This window comes from Eubalaena glacialis, chromosome 11 (genome assembly GCF_028564815.1).
Source record: "Eubalaena glacialis isolate mEubGla1 chromosome 11, mEubGla1.1.hap2.+ XY, whole genome shotgun sequence".
NCBI classification, from domain to species: Eukaryota; Metazoa; Chordata; class Mammalia; order Artiodactyla; family Balaenidae; genus Eubalaena; species Eubalaena glacialis.
Genome location: NC_083726.1, coordinates 59,394,482 through 59,418,165, shown reverse-complemented (window position 1 = coordinate 59,418,165; position 23,684 = coordinate 59,394,482). Strand labels below are relative to the sequence as shown.

At 46.9% G+C, this 23,684-nt stretch overlaps 3 protein-coding genes across 6 annotated transcripts; 1 reads left to right on the top strand and 2 right to left on the bottom strand.

Moving 5' to 3' along the window:
- The first annotated feature begins 803 nt into the window (after positions 1-803).
- Positions 804-18,875, top strand: MARS1 (methionyl-tRNA synthetase 1). 3 transcript variants are annotated; one of them, XM_061205728.1, is made up of 21 exons: positions 804-1,024; positions 1,832-1,922; positions 2,083-2,161; positions 2,240-2,374; positions 2,722-2,797; positions 3,046-3,218; positions 3,396-3,502; positions 7,473-7,589; positions 7,732-7,935; positions 8,688-8,889; positions 10,923-10,997; positions 14,808-14,978; positions 15,151-15,246; positions 15,384-15,501; positions 15,975-16,188; positions 16,928-17,059; positions 17,167-17,271; positions 17,363-17,549; positions 18,103-18,174; positions 18,412-18,504; positions 18,644-18,875. In XM_061205728.1, exons 1-21 carry the CDS (start codon positions 916-918, stop codon positions 18,788-18,790), a joined length of 2,703 nt encoding a protein of 900 aa, XP_061061711.1. In that variant the 5' UTR covers positions 804-915; the 3' UTR covers positions 18,791-18,875. The 3 variants fall into 3 exon arrangements, with proteins under 3 accessions (XP_061061711.1, XP_061061712.1, XP_061061713.1); XM_061205729.1 differs by lacking the exon at positions 7,732-7,935; XM_061205730.1 differs by lacking the exon at positions 804-1,024 and having other exon boundaries at positions 1,834-1,922; positions 2,271-2,374.
- DDIT3 (DNA damage inducible transcript 3) lies at positions 18,806-19,638 on the bottom strand. Its single transcript, XM_061205731.1, has 2 exons — positions 19,501-19,638; positions 18,806-19,393 (listed from the first exon to the last, which is right to left on the bottom strand). The coding sequence occupies exons 1-2, from the start codon at positions 19,636-19,638 to the stop codon at positions 19,025-19,027; spliced, it is 507 nt and encodes a 168-aa protein (XP_061061714.1). The 3' UTR covers positions 18,806-19,024.
- Positions 19,618-22,929, bottom strand: LOC133101108 (DDIT3 upstream open reading frame protein). 2 transcript variants are annotated; one of them, XM_061205734.1, is made up of 3 exons: positions 22,818-22,929; positions 20,413-20,460; positions 19,618-19,658 (listed from the first exon to the last, which is right to left on the bottom strand). In XM_061205734.1, exons 1-2 carry the CDS (start codon positions 22,878-22,880, stop codon positions 20,419-20,421), a joined length of 105 nt encoding a protein of 34 aa, XP_061061717.1. In that variant the 5' UTR covers positions 22,881-22,929; the 3' UTR covers positions 19,618-19,658; positions 20,413-20,418. The 2 variants fall into 2 exon arrangements, with proteins under 2 accessions (XP_061061717.1, XP_061061716.1); XM_061205733.1 differs by having other exon boundaries at positions 19,637-19,749.
- Positions 22,930-23,684: the final 755 nt, after the last annotated feature.

The window sequence follows — 23,684 nt, the reverse complement described above, 5'->3', positions numbered from 1 at the left end:
ATTGGCAGGCGGATTGTTAACCACTGCGCCACCAGGGAAGTCCCTATAAGGCTTCTTATGGCTTAGCTTCAAAAGGCCCACCACAACCACCATAGAGTTTTTTGAGAATTAAAATTTTTTTTATTTTTGTTTTTTTGTTAGTTCTTTTTGAGAAATATATATATATTTATATATATGTATAAGAAACAGTGCCAAGCTCCTAAGTACGATTAGGTATTAATTAATCTTAAAGGTATACAAAGATGATTAAGAAGGGTCCCTTTCTCAAGTACTGATACGTGCTTCCTTGAATAACGTATACTTATTGACAAACTCTTAGCCTTCTTACTCCGCCTCAACTTACCTTTTTCCTTTACATGCTCCCTTCCCTTTAATGAGATTGCCTGTCTGCATATGCGCTTCAGAATGGTATTAAATCAATATTTAATAGTCACATTCTTTTTTGTTAATAGGATATGTACCCTAATTTTCATTGTGTCACTAACGTAAGTTTATCATAACTCTCAACTCTAAAACTCTGATTCTTATGAACTCGAATCGAGAGTCAGCCATTGCGAGTAGCCGCTGTCATAACATCGCTACTTCAGCAAGATGACTGAGAGCCTCTGTTTCCGTCACCGCCCTTGGGCTGCGTTACAAGATTGAAGTGCGTCGAGCTCCACACGTAAAGGTCTCCTCGGCCCACCCACCAAAAAAGTGCTGCTCTGGCACAGCATCTACTGTCTCTCCATCTCTATGACACTCTTTTCCTGTTTCCTAGTGTTGCATGATGGGAGAAATAGTCTACTTTCCGGGAGTCTGGCTGGGGGGAAAGGCCACATTCGGAACTCCATTTCCCGGCGTGCCTCGCGGCGGTCGCTCATCCCACTGGCGGGAGACCGGTTCCGGTTGCATCAGCGTGGGATCCACGGCGAAATGAGGTTGTTCGTGAGCGAGGGCGCCCCGGGGAGCCTGCCCGTGCTGGCCGCGGCCGGGAGGGCCCAGTGCAGAGCGGAGCTGCTCATCAGCACTGTAGGCCCGGAAGGTAGTCTGCTGGTGCTGGTGGGCGGTGGATGAGCCGGGCGGGACTGAAAACACGCCGACGACCACCCTACAGTTGTCTTCGTCAACCCCGCCCCCCCCCACGCACTCCCGTCAACCTTCTCCAGCATTATCCTTGGACACCCCATACCCTCTTCCTTCCCAGTCGTACCTTTCATCCGTCACTTCCCTTAATTACCCTCAGTGTACCCTTTTCTTTCTTCCAGGACCTCGCCTCACTCCAGTGAACCTCTTTCCCTTTTCCAATCTTCTCCCACGCCTATCAGGCAACCCCCCCCCCCCCACGTCACTCACATGATAACCACCAGGTTCTCCTTTGTCGTTCTTAGGAAACCCTGCTTTCCTCTCCTAAGAACACAGGGACACACATACTCTCTTCCGTTTACCTCTTCTCATTCCCAGCCATCTGTTTGCGTGACTCTTAAGCAGTTCTCTTGTCAATCCTCCCAGTTCTCTTAATTTTGTTCTCCCACTGTAGCTCAGATCATTCTCAGATATCGTAATTACTTTCCGTTGTTCCACTTCTTGGCTGCAGCACTACCCCAGTACCACCACCTCCTCACTGCAGTCCCCATCTGTTGTTTCCAGCTGGCCGTCTCAGCTGAACACCTGCTGGTCTCTCCAGTTCATTCTGGACCCACCCCCTTTCAGTGGTCCTATCCTGGACCCTCTCCGTGAGACTGCCCATCCCCCCTGCCCCCCCCCCACCCCCGTGAAGTTGTCCTTCTAAGTTGACAAAGCATTTCTTTTCTTTTCTCTGTTTTTCACCCGTCTTCCTCTCCCGGGTCAGAGTGTGTGGTCCCGTTCCTGACCCGGCCTAAGGTTCCTGTCTTGCAACTGGATAGTGGCAACTACCTCTTCTCCACCAGTGCAATCTGTCGGTCAGTACTGGTCCTTGATGCAGGGAGGTGGCTGAATAGAATCAGGGATTATTATCCTCTGTGTAGCCTTGTTTACAACCACTGTTTCACTGGGGGGTGAGAAATGGGCTAGACAAATGGGCCCCTTTAATTCTGCCTCTGTTGCTCTCTCCCTGGGTAGATACTTCTTTCTTTTATCTGGCTGGGAGCAAGATGACCTCACCAACCAGTGGCTGGAATGGGAAGCGACAGAGCTGCAGGTAGGACTGAGATGTGGGGAATGGCAGGCAGGCTCTTGCTCTGCATGGCTGCCCTGACCCATGTCTCCTGCATTTTAGCCAGCTTTGTCCGCTGCCCTGTACTATTTAGTGGTCCAAGGGAAGAAGGGAGAAGATGTTTTTAGCCCGGTCCGGAGAGCCCTGACTCATATTGACCACAGCTTGAGTCGTCGGAGCTGTCCGTTCCTGGCTGGGGTGAGTTGGGCCTTGAGATGGGTACTGGGGAAAGCTGTATGATATACGAATTAAGAAAGAAGACTGTATTCAGAGTTCAAACCTTCCAAACTGCCACTTACTAGCAGTGTAAACTTTAAAACTCACAAAAACTCTTTAAACTTCATTTTTTTCACCTTTGAAGTGAGGGTAATGTATTATTGTCCACCTCAGTGGGTTATTTTGAAGATTAAGAGAAGTAATTTAAAATGCTTAACACAGTGCTTGACACATAGTAAGTGCTTAGGAAATGTACGATACTATTATGTCAATTGGGAAGAAACTGAGTGTCTCACCTGTGTACTTCTTCCTTTCTTTCCTCAACAAAGGAGACGGAATCTCTAGCTGACATTGTTTTGTGGGGAGCACTGTATCCATTACTCCAAGACCCGGCATACCTCCCTGGTGAGAACTGTGCATATCACTTCTCCACCAGCCCCAACCCCAGGAGCTTGGTGTAGGGGTTACAGAGTGGGCAGTAGAATACTGAGGACCCATTTTGAGGTGTAGCTTGACAGGGCAGCTATAGCAGAAAAATGGCTGAGGGAACTGGGAAAGGCAGCTGGAGAAACTTTGTGAAGAAGGGGAGGGGGGTCCCTTCCCGCCTACCCATTCTAGGTCTTACTGATTGCTTCTTTTCTTCCATGCCACAGAGGAGCTGGGTGCCCTGCACAGCTGGTTCCAGACACTGAGTTCTCAGGAGCCATGTCAGCGAGCTGCAGAGACTGTGCTGAAGCAGCAGGGTGTCCTGGCCCTCCGGCCCTACCTCCAAAAGCAGCCCCAGCCCAGCTCCCTTGAGGGGAGGGCTGTCAGCAATGAGCCTGAGGTTTGGAACAGAGCAGAGGGGTCCCCACAGAGCCTCAGTGCGTGAGGTGGTGGGTGGCTTGGAGAGGGACTTTGAGCATGACTACTAACTTTTTCAGTTCATGGAGAGCAAGGAGAAAAGTTCTTTACTCTACGGCTCCCCCCTCACCTGGTGAGGGATACTGTCCACTCTTCATAGGAGGAGGAGCTGGCTACCCTATCTGAGGAGGAGATTGCCATGGCGGTAGCTGCTTGGGAGAAGGGCCTGGAAAGCTTGCCCCCTGTTCAGCCACAGCAGAATCCAGTGTGAGTAGGCACACATGAGTGGGGCTTGGTTTCTTACGTGGAAATTGTCGATAGAGCCAATACCTGCCTGTCGAATTCTCTTTGCTGACCTTTAATTTTCTGTCCTCTCAACCTCTTGGCTAATACTTTGGATATACTGTCCATCAGTCCCATCTGCACCCATGTTTTCAGCTACTTTCTGTTTACTGATTGCACCTAAATCTGTTTTTTTCAGTTCACATCTCTATTCTGAGCTCCAGGCATAGTTGTCAGACTATCTCCTAGATTTCCTCCACCTCCACTGGCATTGCAGACTCAACGTGTACAAAACCAAACCTATTACCTTCCCTGCCAGCTTCTCTTTCTCCTTCATTCACTTGTCTTAGTGAATGACTCCCACCTTCCACCTAAAAATCCAGGCCAGAAATCTTGGTGTCATCTATCTATACCCTTCTCTCATCTCTGCTTGTTATCATTTGTTCCATTACCAGGTCATTGATTCTAACTCCTAAAGAGTCCTTGTATCCATCCCTTCTCCCTATCCTCACTGCTGCTACCTGAGATTGGGCCTCGCCATTTCTTACCTTCTCCTTCCGTGCCATCCCATGCTTCACGCTGCCACCAGAATGGCTGCTTAAAACTGCCTATGTTATCATCTCACCTTCCTTTTCAGAATTCTACAGATGGTTTCTTTGTGTAGTTCACAAGGCCTTTCATGTTCTGGCCCCTGCCTGCATGCTTAGCATCATATTCTGTTACTCTCCTGAAAGCTAAGATAATATTCACACACATACGTAGATTTTTCCATCGAAATGAAATGTCTGTAGTTCTGAACATGTTGTTCAATAAAGATTTAAGTGTCCACTCCTTGTCAGGCCCTGTGTGCTGGGAACTGGGTCTACAGAGGGGAATGAAACAGACAAGACTGTGCTCTCATACCACTTTGAGTCTAGTGGTATAGACAGGTATTTAAAAAAAACTGTCACTCATGAAACTAACACAACGTAGTTAATCAACTATACTCCAATATAAAATTAAAAGTTAAAAAAAACCTGTCACACAAAGGTATAATTATAAATTTTGGTAAGTACTATGAAGGAAAAGAACAGGATGCTATGAGAAAATATCACAGGAGATTAACTTAGAAAAATGGCATTTGACCTAAGACTTGCAGGAATTCCCTGGTGGTTCAGTGGTTAGGACTCCACGCTTTCACTGCTGAGGTCCCAGGTTCAGTCCCTGGTTGGGGAACTAAGATCCCGAAAGCCGCGCAGCATGGCCAAAAAAAAGGAACTAAAACTTGCAAGATGAGTAGAGTTAGGCAAGGGTAAGTCTGGGGGAAGGGTGTCTCAGAGCAAGCACCGTGTTTGGTTCTTTATAAGGAATTTCTAAAAGGCTAGTGGCTGGAGGCTGGTCAGTCAAGGGGCAGTTGGGTCAAGATGAGTTTTAAGAGGAAGGCAGGCTGAGATCATATACTCTCACACCTTGGTGTCTTTGCCCATGCTCTTCCTTCTCCCTGGAATGCCTGCATCTTACCTACCTGCTGTACAGTTGTTCAAGAGACCGGTTCTATCATTTCTTTCTCTATAGAGCTTGTGAGAGTCTTAAGTGCTTCATCTTCTGGGAGCTTCCATTGTCATATTATGTTGTAATTATCTCTTTTTAAACTTTTTTTAATTTTTGGCTGCGTTGGGTCTTCATTGCTGCACGCAGGCTTCTAGTTGCGGCGAGCAGGGGCTGCTCTTCGTTGCGGTGCGCGGGCTTCTCACTGTGGTGGCTTCTCTTGTTGCGGAGCATGGGCTCTAGGCACACGGGGTCAGTAGTTGCGGCGCATGGGCTCTAGAGCCCAGGATCAGTAGTTGTGGTGTACGGGCTTAGTTGCTCCACGGCATGTGGGATCTTCCCGGACCAGGGCTCAAACCTGTGTCTCCTGCATTGGCAGGTGGATTCTTAACCACTGTGCCACCAGGGAAGCCCTATAATTGTCTCTTTACAGGTCTGTCTCCTCGCTAATCTGTAAGCTTATTGAAGGCAGGGCCTCTCTCTTCTTTTATGGTACACATTTTCTAGCGCAGGGCCAAGCATTTGGTAGATAATGATAAAATTTGGATGAATTAATGAAAGTTTGTCCTTTGTTCATTCACTCATTTTTGCGTATTTCTTTGAGTACCTATTGAGGATTGTTTTAGAGGTAATAAAGAATAGGAGATAAATTTTCTTAGGTGTTTATACAGGCTAACATGTTTAAATGTGTACTTAGAGGAGGAGACAATTGGCTAAAGACCCTAGAGCCAAACCAGGCTATCTTCTGTGCTTTTCCTTCTGACTGAAGGACATCCCCAGTGTCTTTTTTTTTTTTTACTTTTTTAAAAATTAAACTTTTTATTTTGAGATAACTGTAGATTCACATGCAGTTGTAAGAAATTATACGGAGCATCCCCAGTGTCTTGATCAGGCAAATTCCCACCCATTCTCGAGGCCCAACTCAAGTAGTTCTGCCTCTGTGAAGTCTTAGTCTTAGGCTGGAGATGCTTGCCTTCCTTTGAGCTCCTTGGGCACTTTGTACCTCTCATCACACTGATCCAGTTAGAAGTTATCTGATAGAATGTAACCCTCTTGAGGGCAGAACCCTGGGCATACTCTGCGGTGGTTCATATCTGCCACCGTAGTAAGCACACTCGAGAGAGACGTTACAGGGTGACACAAAAGGAGCACCACAGAATGTGTGGTACAAGATGCTTATGGACTCGGGATACAAGGATAACTGGGTGGAAGGCCGGTCGTCAGTAAAGAAAGGCTTTCCTGAAGGAGCTGATTTCTAAGCTGGATTTCAGAGAAGACTATGGTACTCAGTCATGGGGAGAAAAGTCAATGAATCCAGGAGAAAACAGTGAGATCTTTCTCAAGGAAATGAGCTGTAAAATGTTCCAGGAAGTAGATGGAACATCTAACCGGATATATAGCATGCAGCTGGGAAGAAGGGTAAGGTTAACATGAGGGAATCATTGGAGTCTCTATTAGGAGAAGAGATTATGGGACTCGGTGTGCTCGCAGGATGCCCAGGGTTGAAGGACACGGTAAGTGATGGTAGTCAGCAATTGTAGATTAAGAATGGTTGGAAGTAATGCAACATTGTAAATCAACTATACTTCAATAAAAAAAAATATTAAAACTGAAAAAAAAGGAAAGAATGGTTAGAAAGATGAAAGGAAACCTGGTGAGGTGTCAGTGCCGGGGAGGGGGGTGAATACAGGATGTGTGCAGCTGAGCTTTCACTGGTGATGAAGCGTGAAAAGAGAAGAGCAGACTGAGTGACTTCCGACAGCAGATTGAGTGGCATGACTAGGAATGATCCTGGGAAAGTGGGGAGGAGAGGGTGGCTATGAAGGCAATGGCTGCTTCCTGCTGGTTTGAGTCAGGCCGTGAGGAAGTGACTGATATGGGTTAGGGAGGGAAGAGTCAAGGGATATGAGAGGACTTGGGAAGACTTGTGTATGGGCTGGCGAGCTGTAAGCATTTCAGGTAGTGAGTAGAGGTAATGTTAACATAGCACTTGGGAAGAAGGGAAGAGGTCAGTGCTGGGAAAGCGTTTTTGGGTGGCATTGGCGTCTAGGAAGTCAGCAAATGATGGTGGTTGGACAGATCCTGGGGAGAGTTGTCAATACCCCAGAGTTTGGAGCCTGGGAATGAGCTAATGGAAAAGGAGTACCTAGGGTAGTAAAGAGAGACAGAGCTCAGTGTCAGAATGAGGCTTCTTAGGAGCAGTACACGAGGCTTGCTTGCTGTGGGCAGGGCCCTGTATTCGCCAACTGTAGGGATCTCATGGCTTTTGGGGGAGTTTATGCTCCAGTGGATTCATGTGAGGAAAGACTTCAGATGGATGTGGCCCTGTTACAGTAGAACAGATGCATCTGGGTGTTCTGTGCACTTTGGGTCCCTCTTGACCCTCTCTTCTCCCCCCCTGGACTGTTCTCTTCCTCTTCCCTACCAGGTTGCCTGTGGCTGGGGAGAGGAATGTGCTCATCACCAGCGCCCTCCCTTATGTCAACAATGTCCCCCATCTTGGAAACATCATCGGTTGCGTGCTCAGTGCTGACGTCTTTGCCAGGTGGAGCCGGCTGCTGGGGGAAAGCCCTGAGGGAGCAGTGGGCCCCAAGGGAATAGGAGGCCTCAAGGGGGGAAGCCGGAGGGATCCTGGGTACATGGGAGGGGCTGAGATGGGGCCCCATGATCACCACGTTCCCTTCCAGGTACTCCCGGCTCCGCCAGTGGAACACCCTCTATCTGTGTGGGACAGATGAGTATGGTACAGCGACAGAGACCAAGGCTATGGAGGAGGGTCTAACCCCCCAGGAGATCTGTGACAAGTACCATGTTATCCACGCCGACATCTACCGCTGGTTTAATATCTCGTTTGACATTTTTGGTCGGACAACCACTCCTCAGCAGACCAAGTTGGTTTCCTCTAATCAGGCAGAAATGGAGGGCGGGGGCAGTGGGAATATCTAGGAGACAGAAAGAAGGAACCAAGATTGTTCCCCGCCCCCCACCCCCAAACATCCGGATATTGTCCTGAAATGTGTCCCAGGCATTATTATGGGGATTCATTGTGTGCAGAAGCCTGACCAGGGCTGAAGGTGTAGCCGAGGGAGGGAAGAGACAGGACTTAGGCTCATGGGAAGGACCTGCCTTCCCTCTACCGCCTCCCTTCTCTTCCTGGCCGCCACGGTCCTGAGGACAGCCCCTCCTACTCCTGTGTTTATAGCAAATACACTCATTTTCCTCTGCCTGATTATCATCCTTATAAAAACTGCATAGTAGACAGGCTGCCAGCTGAGAGTGCTGTGCAGTTTAGCAGCACTCTGATTTAATTTTAATTTTTAGGACATATCAAAGAACTAAACAGTCCTATCCTTTTGGAGATTTTTGTTAATGAAGAATACAAAACAGATAAATCTGTATTTTACAAAAGTAAATTCTAGAGCGATGAGGAAAGAGATCGTGTGGGGAGTTGGGCAATTTATGTGAGGTGTTTGGGCTCATCAGTAAACTCCCTACAGATGACTTAAGTGGCCTCTGACTGATTTCTTTGGCACTTGGACTGAATGGGTTTGGATCCTGGGTGGAGTGGAAGGAGGGAGGGGCGCACCACTTCCTCTGACTTAGCCCGGTCCACCCCTCCCCTGTCCCTTGCTCACCTCGTCAGAATTACCCAGGATATCTTCCAGCGGCTGGTGGCCCGAGGTTTTGTGCTGCAAGATACTGTGGAGCAACTGCGGTGTGAGCACTGTGCCCGCTTCCTGGCTGACCGCTTTGTGGAGGGCATGTGTCCCTTCTGTGGCTACGAGGAGGCCCGGGGTGACCAGTGTGACAAGTGTGGCAAGCTCATCAATGCCATTGAGCTCAAGGTGAGAGGAGGGTCTCCTGGGAGCCCGGAAGGAGACAGTCTCTAATCTTAAGGGACTCCCAGTCTGGTCCGCCTCAGGTTTTTTTTTTTTTTTTTAATTGAAGTATAGTTGATTTACAATGTTGTGTTAATTTCTGGTGTACAGCAAAGTGACTCAGTTATACAAATATATACATTCTTTTTTATATACTTTTCCATTATGGTTTACTCCAGGATATTGAATATAGTTCCCTGTGCTATACAGTAGGACCTTGTTGTCCATAGGATTTTTGTTTCAGCATTCAACACCTTTCACCAGTGGCTCTTCCTACTCTGTCCTGGCAACTCATCACCCAGTCCATTGCATAAATACTTACTGAGCATTTACTATGTGCTTGGCATTGTGCTGGAAAATCGACAAGTTGAGTTCATACTACCCTACCTTTGCTCCTGCTTCATACCACCTGATCTGCATTTGTTTAGTTCTTTCTCTCTTCCATATATACCACCTTTTCTTCTACTCCATGTTTATTCATTTGGTAGTTCATTCATTCATTCATTTACTCAACAAACTTTTTTGAGTCTTTAAAGTAGGGTGGTCACAGTTCCAGGTGTTGAGGATGTAGCAGTGAACAAGACAGATTTTTATCTAGTGCGGGAGGAGACCAACACTAAAGATACAATAGAGTTACTCCAGGGTAAACTGCCCGGAAGATGTGGTGGAGGGTGACTTCTGAGGGAAGAGTTAAGCTGGGTGATTAGGGAAGGTCTCTCAGAAGTAACATTTGAATTGAGAGTTTAACTGAAGAATGAGAAGGAGCCAGGAGGTGATGAGTGGGGTTAAGAGTGTTCCAAGCGGAAGGACCAGGAAATGCGAAGGCCCGAGGCAGCAAAGCGCTGAAAAGGGGAAATGAAAAGGCCAGTGTGGCTCGTGGTGAGTCGCGGTGGGGGTGGATGGGTGGTGGTGGATTGAGACAAGGTCAGAGAGGTAGGCAGTGACCCGATTTCCAGGGCCCAGTCAGCCATCTGGGAGTGGAATGGCACGCTGCTCTGTGGATAATGGGTGGGAGGGAAGCAAGAGAGAAAGTGGGGAAACCAGCCTGGAGGCCAGTGGTAGCTCAGAAATGGGATGACGATAGCTTGGACTAGGTTAATAGCAGTAGAAATAGCGGAGTGGGACGGGGGAAGGATTTGAGATATGTTTTGGAGGCAGACTCTATAGAACTGGATAGACTGCAATTCGGGGTGATAGGGAAGTCAAGAGAATGACGACTTGTATACTTTTAGCTTGAGCAGCTTGGGCGGATGGTAGTACTATCTATGAACACAGGCAAGATTGGGTGAAGAAGAGCTTTCCTGTGGAATGCAGTGATACTATTTGGGTTTGTTAAGCTTGAGGTGCCTCCTTAGACATGCAAGGAGGGATGTTAGGTAGGCAGTTGATATAGGCATGTGGAGAGAGGTCCTGAGAGAGTTATAATTTCTCACCTTCAAAAACCCAGATCAAAACTCATTCAGAAGCTTTCATTGGTTAGCTCCACCTGTTTACTCCTTTCGCCATCATCCTTCAATGTTTGTACAGTCAAGTTGTGCCATGAAAATAAGTATTTCTTGACATTTTGCCGTGTGAAAGCCTGTGCTTGTTTCTCACGCAAGCCCTCTCTCCCTGGTTGATTGTAACTTCCTCAAGGAGAGGAACCGTGTGTCTTCTCTGCGTGGCTCTTTCTGCTCCTCACACAGCTGTGTACAGGGCAGGGCTCTGGGTCTAGCCTGTGCTCAGAGAATGCTTTTTCCTATTCTTTGGAGTGAAAGGACACAGATGTGAAACTCTGAGTAGCAAATGTTGTGCTATGCAGACCTGAGTCTGCCAGTTCAGAGAAGGCCCAAGTAAGTAGTTCGTGAGTTGGCGGGGTGTGAGCGTGAGGCTAAGCTTGGTGGCAGACGGGGGACCTCATCTCTCTGTGCCTCCCCCCTCGCCTGGACAGCTCCTGGCCTGCAGCCTGATCCTGACTGTCCTACCTTGGGTCACCCCTTCTCTTGACTTCCCCTTCACAGAAGCCTCAGTGTAAAGTCTGCCGGTCGTGCCCTGTGGTGAAATCCTCTCAGCACCTGTTTCTGGATCTGCCTAAGGTGAGTGGGCGTTTCCCTCAAGCCAGTCTGCATGGCCTCCTCTGCCCCCTCTGCCTCAGCCACAGGCAGAGGCAAATTTGTACCAAGTCACCCTCATATGTTTTTAATTTCCATTTTAAAATTATACTTACATGCTTAAGGTAAAAAGATGTAACAGGAAAAGGGCACAAAGTGAAAGGTCCAGGCCCATCTGCCAAGAGGTATTTACTACTGCTGATTTTCCTTTGTAGCACTTGCATATGAAAGTATTCTTATGCCTTTTTTTCCTCCTTAATACAAATTAGATCATGGCATTCATATTCTTCTTCAGTCTACTTTCTTTCTTTTACTTCACAATGTGTCTTAACCAATTTTTCACTTTAGTGGATTTGCTGCTTTTTTTTTTTTCCTTTTGAACTTTTTATTTGGAAATAATTTCAAGCTTGCAAAAAGAGTTGCAAGAATAAGCAGTTACTAGAACAAAGAACCTCGTGTTCTTTACCCAGAAGAACCTCATGCACCCATTACCCAGATTCACTGGCTGTTAAGATTTTGCTCCATTTGGTTTAGTATATTCTCTCTCGCATACATGTATGCATGTGTACTTATATAACCTCTCTACTCTTGAATGCTGCCTTGTGTGTTTCCTAAGAAAAAAGACATATTCCTGCATAACCACAGTATGGTTAACAACTTCAAGAAATTTAACATTGATATAATTGTGTGATCTACCAGCCATATTCCAGTTTTGCCAACTATTCCATTAATATCCTTTCTAGCATCATTTTTCCTGTAGTGTAGAATCTGGCTCTGGATCATGTATTGCATTTAGTTTTTCTGTCTCTTTAGTCTCCCTTAATCTGAAACAGTTCCTCAGCCTTTCTTTATCTTTTATGACATTAACAGTTTTTAATAATATAGGCCCTGATTCCCCCTCTTAAAATAGAATATTCATTTTGGATTTGTTGGCTGTTTTCCTCATGGCTAGATTCAGGTTATGCATCCTCAGTTGGAATACTACATAAATGATACTTTGTTCTTTCCAGAGGCACATCATGGCCATTTCCCCCTCATTGGTGATGTTAATTTTGCTCAGTCAAGGTGTTACCCAGCTTCTCCACTGTACAATTAATATTTTCCCCTTTGCAACTTATAAGCAGTCTGTGGGAATACACTTTAAGACCATGCAAGTACTTTTCTCTTTATTGAAAGGTTCCCTCTAAATTTAGCATCCATTTAGTTAATCATTCCTACCTGAACCAGTTTTCGTTAAGATTTGCCAACTCTGCCACTCTCTCCACATTTACCCTTCTCCTTCATTCATTTATCTCCTTATTTATTATCAGTGTCAACTCATGGATTCCAATTTTTTTCAATGGTTTATAATTGATTCCTGTCCTAAATAATTTTCATATTCGAATTGTCCCTTATTTGGCCAATGGTAGCCTATTCAAGGTTGTTTCTCTGGGTGTTTCTGAGGTCTCCCATCATTTTTTAAGCACTTTCTTATTTTCTAGCATAGCAGGATATTCTAGATTCATCTTGTTCCAGTCTGGGATTCAACCATTTCTCTACCAAGCCCTGTTTTTTTTTAAGTAGGGAACAGTATTAGAGACCAAGATTTAAGTGTGCTCATTGCTACTGGGGTGTCTTTGCTTCTAGGCCCTGTCAGCGGAGAGTTAGGCATTTGTTTTGGGTTCACACTGACACCTGAAATTCCAGTCCAGCCCCATGGGGTTCTTCCTCACTTTCCCTCATCTCATATTTTTATTTCCCTTCTTCCAAACAGTAAGTACTCTGGTTCCCAACAACATTATTTACTCATTTGCTCGATTCTACAATACACCTAAAAATTTCAGAATTGCTTCACCCATACCACTATCAAAAAACCTACTAAGACGAGTGTAGGGTTTATTGGCAGTCCTGCCCTATCCCCCACCAAGCGCGGGTATATAATCAAATATGTTCAAAATTGTCTTGGCTTAGTTTTTTCCCCCTTTAGTGTGGTTGTGTTACTGAAGTAAGCCAATAAGTTTGTTTCATTTGCTTCTAGTTCTTTTTTCTCTCCTCATACTTATTAACTTAATTTTTTGAAAATGTAGAACATCAGTATGCTTCTAAAACATCAAAACCATGCAAAAAGGTATACTCAGAGAAGTGTCATTCCCTCATTCCCTTTCCTGTCCAGGCTACCTTGTTCTCCCATCTCCTGTAGGTGATTGGCTTTGTTTTCCGATTTAGTCTTAGTGTGTTTATTTTTGTAAAGATAAGCCTATATATATATATATGTATGTGTGTGTGTGTGTGTGTGTGTGTGTGTGTTATTTCCTCTTATACAAAATATAGCATACTGTATATACTCTTTTGCATTTTCTCTTTTTCATCTAACAGTATGTTCTAGAAATGACTCCATATCAGGATTACTTCATATCAGATCATAGAGAGCATCCTTACTCAGCCTTGTTTGTTTGTTTTATTTAAACAGCTGCATAGTACTCCATTTTGTGTGGGTACCATGGTTTTTTGTTTTTTGTTTTTTCAAATATTTATTTATTTGCACCGGGTCTTAGTTGTGACATGCGGGATCTTTAGTTGTGGCATGCAGAATCTTTAGTTGTGGCATGCGGGATCTTTTTTTTTGGTTGTGGCATACGGGCTCTTAGTTGTGGCATGAGGGATCTAGTTCCCTGACCAGCGATTGAACCCGGGCCCCCTGCATTGAGAGCGCAGAGTCTTAACCACTGGACCACCAGGGAAGTCCCGTGGGTACCATAGTTTATTTAACCAATTTCTTGTGTTTGCCATTTAGGTAGTTTCCAGTATTTTGCAGTTAAAAATACTATTGCAGTGACTAACCTTGTGCATGTGTATTTTTGTATTGTGGGAAGTGTATCTTCAGGATAAATTCCTTAAAAGGGATCACTTGCTGTGTGCAGGAGAAATGCATATGTAGTTTATTGCCAAATTTTTCTCAATAGGTGTTATTCCATTTTACATTCCTCCGAGTAGTGTGTGTGTGCACTTGTTTGCCCATAGCCTCACCAGTAGAGTGTGTTGTCAGGTTTTGGATGCTACAGTATTTATGTGGATGAATCACATGAACCATCCCTTACAAAAGATTTATCTTTGTTTTTCTGCTTACAAAAGTGATATACGCTTGTTTTTAAAATTTCAGAATGAGGGAATTCCCTGGCGGTCCAGTGGTTAGGACTCTGCACTTCCACTGCAGGGGGCACGGGTTTGATCCCTGGTCGGGAAACTAAGATCCCACAAGCCGTGCGGTGCGGCCACAAAAATAATGTTCAGAATGAAATACATGGTGTAAAAGTGGATGTTCCCCTTAATCAGCACTGAGATATAGTTTTCCTCAAAAAATTTTTGGCCTTATGTTAATCTGTGTATTACTATTTATTTTTATAAGAATAGGATTATATCATATATTACTGTTTAGCAGTTTATTTAATTAATGTATTTCTGAGATCTTTACATATCAATACATACAGGTCTTCCTCACTCTTTTTAAAGGGCTTATAAGTATTTCATTATGTTGATATACTATATTTCTTTAAATTCTACTGAACCAAGTGAATTAGTTTTAATTTTTGCTGTGGTGAACTGTGCACTTCTTTATAAACACATCTGTACACACTTATGTGAATATTTCTGTTGAAAAAAATCCCTAGAAGTGGAATTGCTATGGCAAAATCATGAATCCTTAATTTTAATTATATATCACCAAACTACTCCAAAATGGTTGTACATATTTATCCTTATGGTGACCACACATGCGACTGTCCTAAACCAGCTCTCTGTGCTTCTCTGCTGTCTCAGTTGGGAAAGCCGCTGGAGGAGTGGTTGGAGAAGACGTTGCCTGGCAGTGACTGGACACCTAACGCCCGGTTCATCATTCGTTCTTGGATTCGGGATGGCCTCAAGCCACGCTGCATAACCCGAGACCTCAAGTGGGGAACCCCTGTGCCCTTAGTAGGTTTTGAGGACAAGGTAAAAACCCTATGCTTTATTCATATCTCATATTATTCAGCCTTGGGATTGAAACCCTGGGCTAGCAGAACAGAGTGTTGATTGTGTCTTGATTTAGTCTGAGGCTTTGGGTTGGCAAGGTTTTCCCAGTGTTCTTGCATCTTACTGTGTCTCCTCCCTCCTGACCCTCCAGGTATTCTATGTCTGGTTTGATGCCACCATTGGCTACCTGTCCATCACAGCCAACTACACAGACCAGTGGGAGAAATGGTGGAAGAACCCAGAACAAGTGAGCAGTTCTTTGTTAGCCTGTCAAAGACCTGGGGAGGGTGCGTGTATAGTGGGGTGCTTAGGGGTGGGTAGCTGATCTTTCTTGGGCCTTTGAAGAGGATCTCAGGAGCTCTGTCTCCCAATTACATTCCATAGGTGAGCCTGTATCAGTTCATGGCCAAAGACAATGTTCCCTTCCACGGCTTAGTCTTTCCTTGTTCAGCCCTAGGAGCTGAGGACAACTACACTTTGGTCAGCCACCTCATTGCTACAGGTACCCTGGGAGATTGGAGATGGGGATATTCTTAGGGAATGAGGGCCAAGACAGTACTTGGAAGAAGCTCCTGGAGAGGTGCTAGGTCTTGAGTTAGGAGTTGAGATAAAATAGGAAACAATTAGAACATGGAAGCTCAACGCAGAAAAAGGAAACAAGAACCTGAAGAGAGCAAAAGTCCAAAGCTAAATTTTGTAATGGGTAGAAGTAAACAGAAGAAGACCAGAATGCAGAGGAAGGATCTCCCAAGTTCTGTGCAGGCCAGCTACTCTAGAACTGAGGTTGAGGGAGAGGAAAGAAGAGTTAGTGGGTCAGAGAGGAAGGACATGATTTTTTTTTTGTATACAGCAGGTTCTTATTAGTTATCTATTTTATACATATTAGTGTATATATGTCAATCCCAATCTCCCAGTTCATCCCACGAGGAAGGACATGATTTGAACAGATGGTTCTCATTCTCCTTCTCTGTCCAGAATACCTGAATTACGAGAACGGGAAATTCTCTAAGAGCCGGGGTGTGGGAGTGTTTGGGGACATGGCGCAGGACACAGGGATCCCTGCTGACATCTGGCGCTTCTATCTGCTGTACATTCGGCCTGAGGGTCAGGACAGTGCCTTCTCCTGGACAGACATGTTGCTCAAGAATAATTCTGAGCTGCTTAACAATCTGGGCAACTTCATCAACAGGTGGGACCTGGTGAGGGGTGAGAGTCAGCAGATGAGCCTGGGGTGGGGCTAGTAGGCCACGTATGCTTGGGGCAAGTTAGTTGTAGAGATGTGATTTAGCAGAGTTGGTCACAAAGTGAATTTTTGCGAATTATTTTCTTATTAATGTTCTTTGTAGAATTGGAAATGTGTTCTTTCCTAGCAAAAAGGTTCACTTGCAGACCACTGAAAAGTTTGGCTGAAGAAGGGGGTTATTTTAGCATAGGGGTAGGAGACTTCTGCTGTACTTTTCAGTTTTGTTACTTCAGGCTCACATTCCATTATCGGTCCCTATCTCAGCTACTCTGCAACCTAAAGAAATATCCTCCATGGCTACACACGCTTTCAGGTTTGCTCATTAACCACATTGAACAGATAGTCCCTACTAGAGGATTTATTTGTTTGGTAGCAATTAATGCATATTTCAACTTGATCATTCTGAGTTTTTAACTTCTTAAAAATAAACTGTTGCTTAACTTTATTAGTTCCCTTTACATAAGGGATATCTGTATATAAAACGTCTGTTATGTGCAGAGTCATATTCTTAGGGGAGAGGGAGAATAAGGAATTAATTTGTTAAGTTTTGCCTTCCAGCTTGAGGGAGCCAGGTGGTTTCAGTTCTGAGAAAATGCAGAATTATGAAAATCGTGTCACATTTCTCTAAGGAGACTGGGCAGTAACTCCTCTTTTCTCTCCCCTCTCCTTCCCTCCTCCCATCCAGAGCTGGGATGTTTGTGTCTAAGTTTTTTGGGGGTTTTGTGCCTGAGATGGTGCTCACCTCTGATGATCGGCGCCTGCTGGCCCATGTCACCCTGGAGCTCCAGCATTATCACCAGCTACTAGAGAAGGTTCGGTAAGTATCTACACCTCTGTCTCAACTCAGTGATCTGCTGGCATGTTGAGAGCCCCATACTGGTCCCCCCAGAACCTTACACCTTGGCCTGCATCCTTCCTTCCCAGGATCCGGGATGCCTTACGCAGTATCCTCACCATCTCTCGCCATGGCAACCAGTACATTCAGGTGAACGAGCCCTGGAAGCGGATTAAAGGCAGCGAGGCTGACAGGTAGGTAAGGAGGTAGGGTTGGCTCCAGGAATAAAGTGGCCTGTAGGCTGCGTCCTCCTGGGGATCGTGACTAGTATCTTTTCTTCCCCAGGCAGCGGGCAGGGACAGTGACAGGCTTGGCAGTGAACATAGCTGCCTTGCTGTCCATCATGCTCCAGCCTTACATGCCCACGGTTAGTGCTACCATCCAGGCCCAGCTGCAGCTCCCACCTCCAGCCTGCAGCATCCTGCTCACAAACTTCCTGTGCACCTTACCAGCAGGACACCAGATTGGCACAGTAGGTCTCTGAGATTTGGAAGAGCCAGCCTCTCTCAAAATTCCTGCTTTTGCCATGCAGCCTCTGGGGAGGGGTCAGGGAAGAACTTAACTTTGGGCATGAGACTCTCATAGCTATTCTCCGAACCCCTTCCCCACTCATCCCCACTCTGCACTTAGGCTTGTTTCTAATATAAAGTCCTTGGTATTGGTTTACAAGCCCAATGTTTTCTGTAGCTCATGTATCCTCACTGTCCTTCATGCCAGGACCCAAGGGGCAGGGAGAATACAAGGTAACCACTTCCTCAACACAAGGTGATAAAAGTATGTACACCTCTAAGCTTTTGCATCAACCTAGCATCATTAAATAGTTTAATTTTTGACCCTAGTGAATGCTTTTTCTGGATTCTTTACTGAAATCAGCAGGTATTTGCTCAGTGTTACATTCTATAAAAGTTTTTTTTCTAGACCACTGAGTTCCTAAATGTCAGAAGTTGGGGTGGAGAGGCCCTCTGTATAGTCTGGTAGAATTTATACCTAATCAGTGAATGATTCTGGAATTCTTTTTTTCACAGGTCAGTCCCTTGTTCCAAAAATTGGAAAATGACCAGATTGAAAGTCTGAGGCAGCGCTTCAGCGGGGGCCAGGTGAGAAAGCTAAAGACTGTGCCTCACCCACCAACAGTTAGTATCCTTCAGTAGCCCTCACTCATCCCTCTTTCCATCTATTGGCCCTGCTGCTTCCTCACTTCATTTTTCTTTCCTGTCTTAGCTAGAAGAGTCCTTGTCATTAAAGGTAATCACTTTCCCCCTGAGATGTTATATAAAACTTGAGGTCGGGGGATGTTTATGGTAGCAGGTGCTAACTCTGTTGTTGATCTCAAGGCAAAAGCATCCCCCAAGCCAGCAGCTGTAGAGACTATGACAACAGCTGGACCACAGCAGATACAAGTGCTGATGGATGAAGTGACCAAGCAGGTACGGAGCTTAAGCCCTATGGGAGGCTGACCAAGCAGGCTTAGGTTCCCTGCAGAGCTTAAGCCCTATGGGAGGCTGAATCGTAAACAGGTCATTTCTGGTCTCACTGTTGTGATTCCCCCATCCCCTCTTCTCTTAGGGCAACATTGTCCGAGAATTGAAAGCACAAAAGGCAGACAAGAACCAGGTTGCTGCAGAGGTGGCTAAACTCTTGGATCTGAAGAAACAGTTGGCTCTAACTGAGGGGAAACCCCTTGAAACCCCTAAAGGCAAGAAGAAAAAGTGAAAGTGAGAACTTGGCTCCTAGAAAGTCACTTTAATGGATGTGGACAGTAATAAATAAATGTACAATCTCTATATACATGCCGAGACCCTCTCCTGTCATCTACCCTAAGTTTTCCCCCTACTGAATAGATGGGGGTGGGAGGGGTACATCGTTGGCACTGGTGAGAAGGTGGTCAGTAGATACTTCCAGGAAGGGTCAGAAGTGGCCCGAGGGAGAAGTGCTGGTCCCAGCCGTTCATGCTTGGTGCAGATTAACCATCCGGTCAATCAGAGCTCGGCGAGCCGCCTCCACTTCCCTGGTCAGGCGCTCGATTTCCTGCTTGAGCCGTTCGTTCTCTTCAGCTAGCTGTGCCACTTTTCTTTCATTCTCTTGTCCTTTCTCCTTCATGCGCTGCTTTCCAGCCCGTGCCGGGGACTGGCCACTGTGTTTCCGTTTCCTGGGTCTTTCTTGGTCTTCCTCTTCTTCCTCCTGAGCCGGGGAGCTCTGACTGGAATCCGGAGAGCTGGGGCTCTGGGAGGTGCGCGTGACCGCTGCTCGTCCTGGCTCCTCGGTCAGCCAAGCCAGGGAGGCGGGGTCAAGAGTGGTGAAGGTTTTTGGTCCTTCCTTCAAAGGAATGAGGAAAGGCAAAGTAGGTGTTAATTAGCTGAGAAGGGACGGGCAGTACCCCGCAGCCCCCGCCCCCCGCCCAGCGTTAGGCCTAGCATTCTTACCTCCTCGTTGCCAGGGGGGGAGACACAGGTACCCCCATTTTCATCTGAGGACAGCACCTCCTGCAAGTCCTCATACCAGGCCTCCAGCTCCCAGCTGGACAGTGTCCCGAAGGAGAAAGGCAGTGACTCAGCTGCCATCTCTGTGGCTGGATCAGGCTCTGGGAAAGGACATACTCAGGATAGTGGGGCGGGGGAAGAAGCTCCACAAAGCCGTCAGTCTACAGGTTGGCACACTGGCCTGCTGCCTGTCTGTTTTGGTAGATAAAAGTTTATTGGAACACGGCCACATCCATTTATTTACATATTGTTTACGGCTGCTTTTATGAGACAACAGCAGAGATGAATAGTTGTGACAGAGACTGTTCTGTGTGGCCCTCAACGTCTAAAATACTTACTGTCTGACCCTTTAAAATTTACCAACCCCTGATCTAGAATGATATTCCCTCTTTGCTTTTGCCCAGCACGTGAAGAAGCAAGTGCTTGGATGTGCATTCTTATGGGTTCCTAGTAAAAGTCTTCAGCCCCCCTTGGGGAACTCCACTGGTTGTTTCCAGGGGCGGTCACCAGACCATCTGTGCTCCTTTCTCCTCCTGTGTGGGGAGCTTGGACAAACAGTTCTTGGGTCAGTCTAACCTTGGTGGGGACTGAGGTGTGGTGAGACCTCACCTGACTGCTGACTGCTCACTCAGAGCCAGCTTTCAATTAGGCCATGCTCTAAGAATAGTGATTTGGTCACCTTGTTAGGGGCAGGTCAGGAGGATGGACGTGGCCTAATAGCAAAAGCCTGCTCAGATTCAAACTCTCCTCTCCCACCTTCTCTAGGTGTTTTCATAATTTCTTAGGGTCCCAGTAAAGGGGGCCTAAGCAGCAATTCTTAGAAGCTGGTTTTGGGAAAGGGTTGGTTAAGTTTACCTGCTTTCAGGTGTGGTGATGTATGAAGATACACTTCCTTCTGGAACACTGTGGGGATCAAAGATAAAATGTTAGCCATTTCTGGAAGGGGGGAGAGAGGCAGGTTCTTTTATCTCCAGCTTCCTACTGCTCCTTCCTTACTTCCTGTCTTATAGAGTATAGTTAGTTATTGGTCCCTGTAGCCATTTCTAAGGACAGAGAAGAGCCTGACTTCCTTTATTTTTAGTTGCTGACATTTGTAGTCCTGATTACATAATAGCAAAATCCTGGCCAACTCAGCTTTCTCTAAATTTAAGGCAGTCCTCAAATCTGCCAGGGTAAGGACTGGACTACAGGGAAGGGAACAAATCAATTGGCATTTTCCTAATTCCATTCCCACGCTGACATCCTCCAAATGTGTATTTCCAGTCTAGAACCTCTCCTGGGACCTCCAACTCTATCTAACTGCTTACTTGCCATTCTCTTTTTGGATATCTAATATGCATCTCAGACTGAACGTGTCCAAAGACAAACTCCTGCTAATCTTCTCCTTCCAAGGTCTTTCCCGTCTCGGTATACAGCAACTTTAGTTGCTTGAGCCAAAAACCTTGGTATCATTCTTGATTCCTCTACTCTCACACCCCACAATCCAGTCCAAACCACCAGCAAAACTTCTTAAGTCATTCTTCAAAACCCCAGAATCTAAACACGTCTCACCAATTCCACTGTTTCTAATCTAGATCAAGTTACTATCATCTCTCTCGGGTGACTGCAGAAACCTCTTGACTGCAGGTCTCCCAGTTTCTGCTTCTGCAACCCCTCCCAGAGTCTATTCACAACAGCACCCAAAGTGAGCCTTTTAAAACTTAAGTCAGGCTGTGTCATTCCTCTGTTCAAAACCTTCTCATTTCACACATATTAAAAGCTAAAGTCCTTAAAATGGCTTAGAAGGCCCTCCACAATCTGCTCCTTCCTTGCCCTGTTTTTCTCATTGACCACTCTCCGTCTTGCTCACTCTAGTCCAGCCAACTGGCCTCCTGTTCCCTAAAGATACTATGCATGCTCCCACCTTAGGACCTCTGCTCTTGCTATTCCTTCTCCTGGAAAGCTCTTCCTTCCACATATCACATGGCTTACTGCCTTGCCTATTTTTAGGTCTTTCATTTAAATACCACCTCAGTGGGGGAATCCCTGACCACCCAGTGTAAACTGTAACCTCCACTCAGCATTCTCTACTCTTCCATGCTTTATAGTTTTTTTCTATGGCACTTATATATTTGCTTACTGTATGCCTCTTCCCACTGAAATGTAAGCTCTGTGAGAGGAGAGATTTTTTTTTCTCTCTTGTTCATGGATAAATGCTGGGCCCCAAACTTAACCAGCATAGTAGGTGCTGGTTAAGTATTTGTTAGGAATCAATGGATAAATCTCCCCAATCTCTCATAGGAAAAGGAGGACGAAGCCCAGAGGCAGAGCGGCAGCTGCCTATCCCTGGGGACTGTAGATGCACTATCGTCCTCAGTGCTTCTCTACAGGGCTGTCCTCCCTGGGGAACCCTCCTTGCTTTCCAGTGTGTGGGACATAGCTTTCATCAGCAGTGGAGCCCCGGGCCAGAGGGCTGCAGAGCCAAGCAGGGGGCTGACCTGATGCAATGGTTACACAGAGATCAGCTGGAGACAGGACAAGGGGAAAGAGGCAAGGACCAATCCCAGGGGAAGGACAATCCACTGGGGAGACCTCCAAATGGCTTCCCACACATAAAAGATCCAGGATGCTCTCTTGTGCAGAAGGCTTAGGGACCTCTGGGGAAAAGGAAAACTCATCTCTGCTCCCTGTCCATCGACACCCCTCTTCCCAAAGGCGTGTGTCAGTCTCTTTTTAAGATTCTCTGCTCTGCAAGGGTGCAGAAAGAATGTCCTGTGGAGGGTCCAAAAGCCCCATCTACTGACGTGGCTATGCTGGCCCGGAGACGCTGCGGCTGAGACAGGATTGGGGGTGGGGGAGGGGGAGGACGCTGGTGGCAAAGTGGCGGCAGCGGCCTGAACCACTGTCAACCAGCCTTCTCGGCGCGGGGGTGTGTCCTGTTGCCCCGCCTCCCACCCGGCAGGCCTAACGAGGAGGCTTGGGGTCTGCAACGGGAGAGAAAAAATCTTTCTAGGGCAGCTGGGGCCCCTTCCCTGAACAGCACAGAGTAGGGCCTGTGCTCCGGGCAGTGGTGGGATGCTGCTGTCGTGCGAAGGAAGAGGGTTCTGTTAGCACTACTTCTGAATGAAGGCTTCTCCTCATCCCTCCCCCGGACGGTCACTTCACTTCATTGCGGAGGGGGTAGGACCACATCCTTAAGAGCGGATGCCCTAACTTTAAGGGGATAACTGGTGTTCACGAGGATGGGAGGGTAAAAGGTAGATGGGGGAATCAGTACTCGCCTCTCTCCTTACGTTCCGGCTCTGATTTTGGCTCTGTCGCTGCCACCCGCTCATCTTCAACATGATACACTCTACGCCTTAGACTCAAGCCTCTGACCCCGATAGCGCGGAGCTGAGATCTTTTAATAGGGCCTTGCCCTCCTCTCCGGGGGCGGATCCAGAAGCCTACCAATCACAAAGCGGCACGCCGGCATTGGCCCCGCCTCATACCTTACATCCGCCACTCAGGAGCCCCCAAGGCACCGCCCCCATCGCTCGCTCCCGCTTGGGGGTCGACTTAGTGTTGGACCCGGAAGTGGCTTTGGGTCACGAGGCTTCGCGGAGGAGGTGAGTGAGTCATGCGCGCGCGCGGAGGGGAGAGCTGGCGGGGGAGGGGAGGAAAGGGGGGCGGGGATGATGCAATGTTTGGCAACCGGTGTCTGCGCGCGCACGCGCAGGGCACTACAAGGGTGGTGGGAGGTGCGGGGGGGGGGTGGGGGAGAGGAAAGAGGGCGGGGCGCCAGCTCCCGGCACCCAACGGCCCCAACAGCGCTCAACCGTGATCGCCCCTAGGCTGCGGTGTGAAGCCTCACTGCAGCTTGTCTCCCTCAAGAGCTCTTGTTCCGCCCACCTGACATGAGCCGCCGTTTTACCTCCTCCACAGAGACTCCCATTTTCTTTGCCCCTCATCCCCTCCCAGCTAGTGGACACAAGGTCTTTTAAACCTCCGTCCTTTGAAAATTTGCATCCAGCCACCAGGGTTGTTTGCATCTTCTTGGGTCGTCCTAAAGGGGTCCTCTCTTTTAGCTCCCTGGCTCCCTCAAAAGAGGCCAAATAACTTGAATCCCCTTGGTAGTCATTTTCAGCTCCTCCTCGCTGAAGAGCACC

Excerpts from the sequence above, each read along its gene's own strand:
- MARS1 (XM_061205728.1), top strand. The coding sequence starts at position 916 with ATGAGGTTGTTCGTGAGCGAGGGCGCCCCGGGGAGCCTGCCCGTGCTG. Across the intron at positions 3,219-3,395 it reads CTGTCAGCAATGAGCCTGAG|GAGGAGGAGCTGGCTACCCT; the intron begins GTTTGGAACAGA and ends CACTCTTCATAG. Across the intron at positions 15,247-15,383 it reads GGTGGAAGAACCCAGAACAA|GTGAGCCTGTATCAGTTCAT; the intron begins GTGAGCAGTTCT and ends TACATTCCATAG.
- DDIT3 (XM_061205731.1), bottom strand. The coding sequence starts at position 19,638 with ATGGCAGCTGAGTCACTGCCTTTCTCCTTCGGGACACTGTCCAGCTGG. Across the intron at positions 19,394-19,500 it reads CCCCCCCTGGCAACGAGGAG|GAAGGACCAAAAACCTTCAC; the intron begins GTAAGAATGCTA and ends ATTCCTTTGAAG.
- LOC133101108 (XM_061205734.1), bottom strand. The coding sequence starts at position 22,880 with ATGTTGAAGATGAGCGGGTGGCAGCGACAGAGCCAAAATCAGAGCCGG. Across the intron at positions 20,461-22,817 it reads GCCGGAACGTAAGGAGAGAG|TGTTCCAGAAGGAAGTGTAT; the intron begins GCGAGTACTGAT and ends TGATCCCCACAG.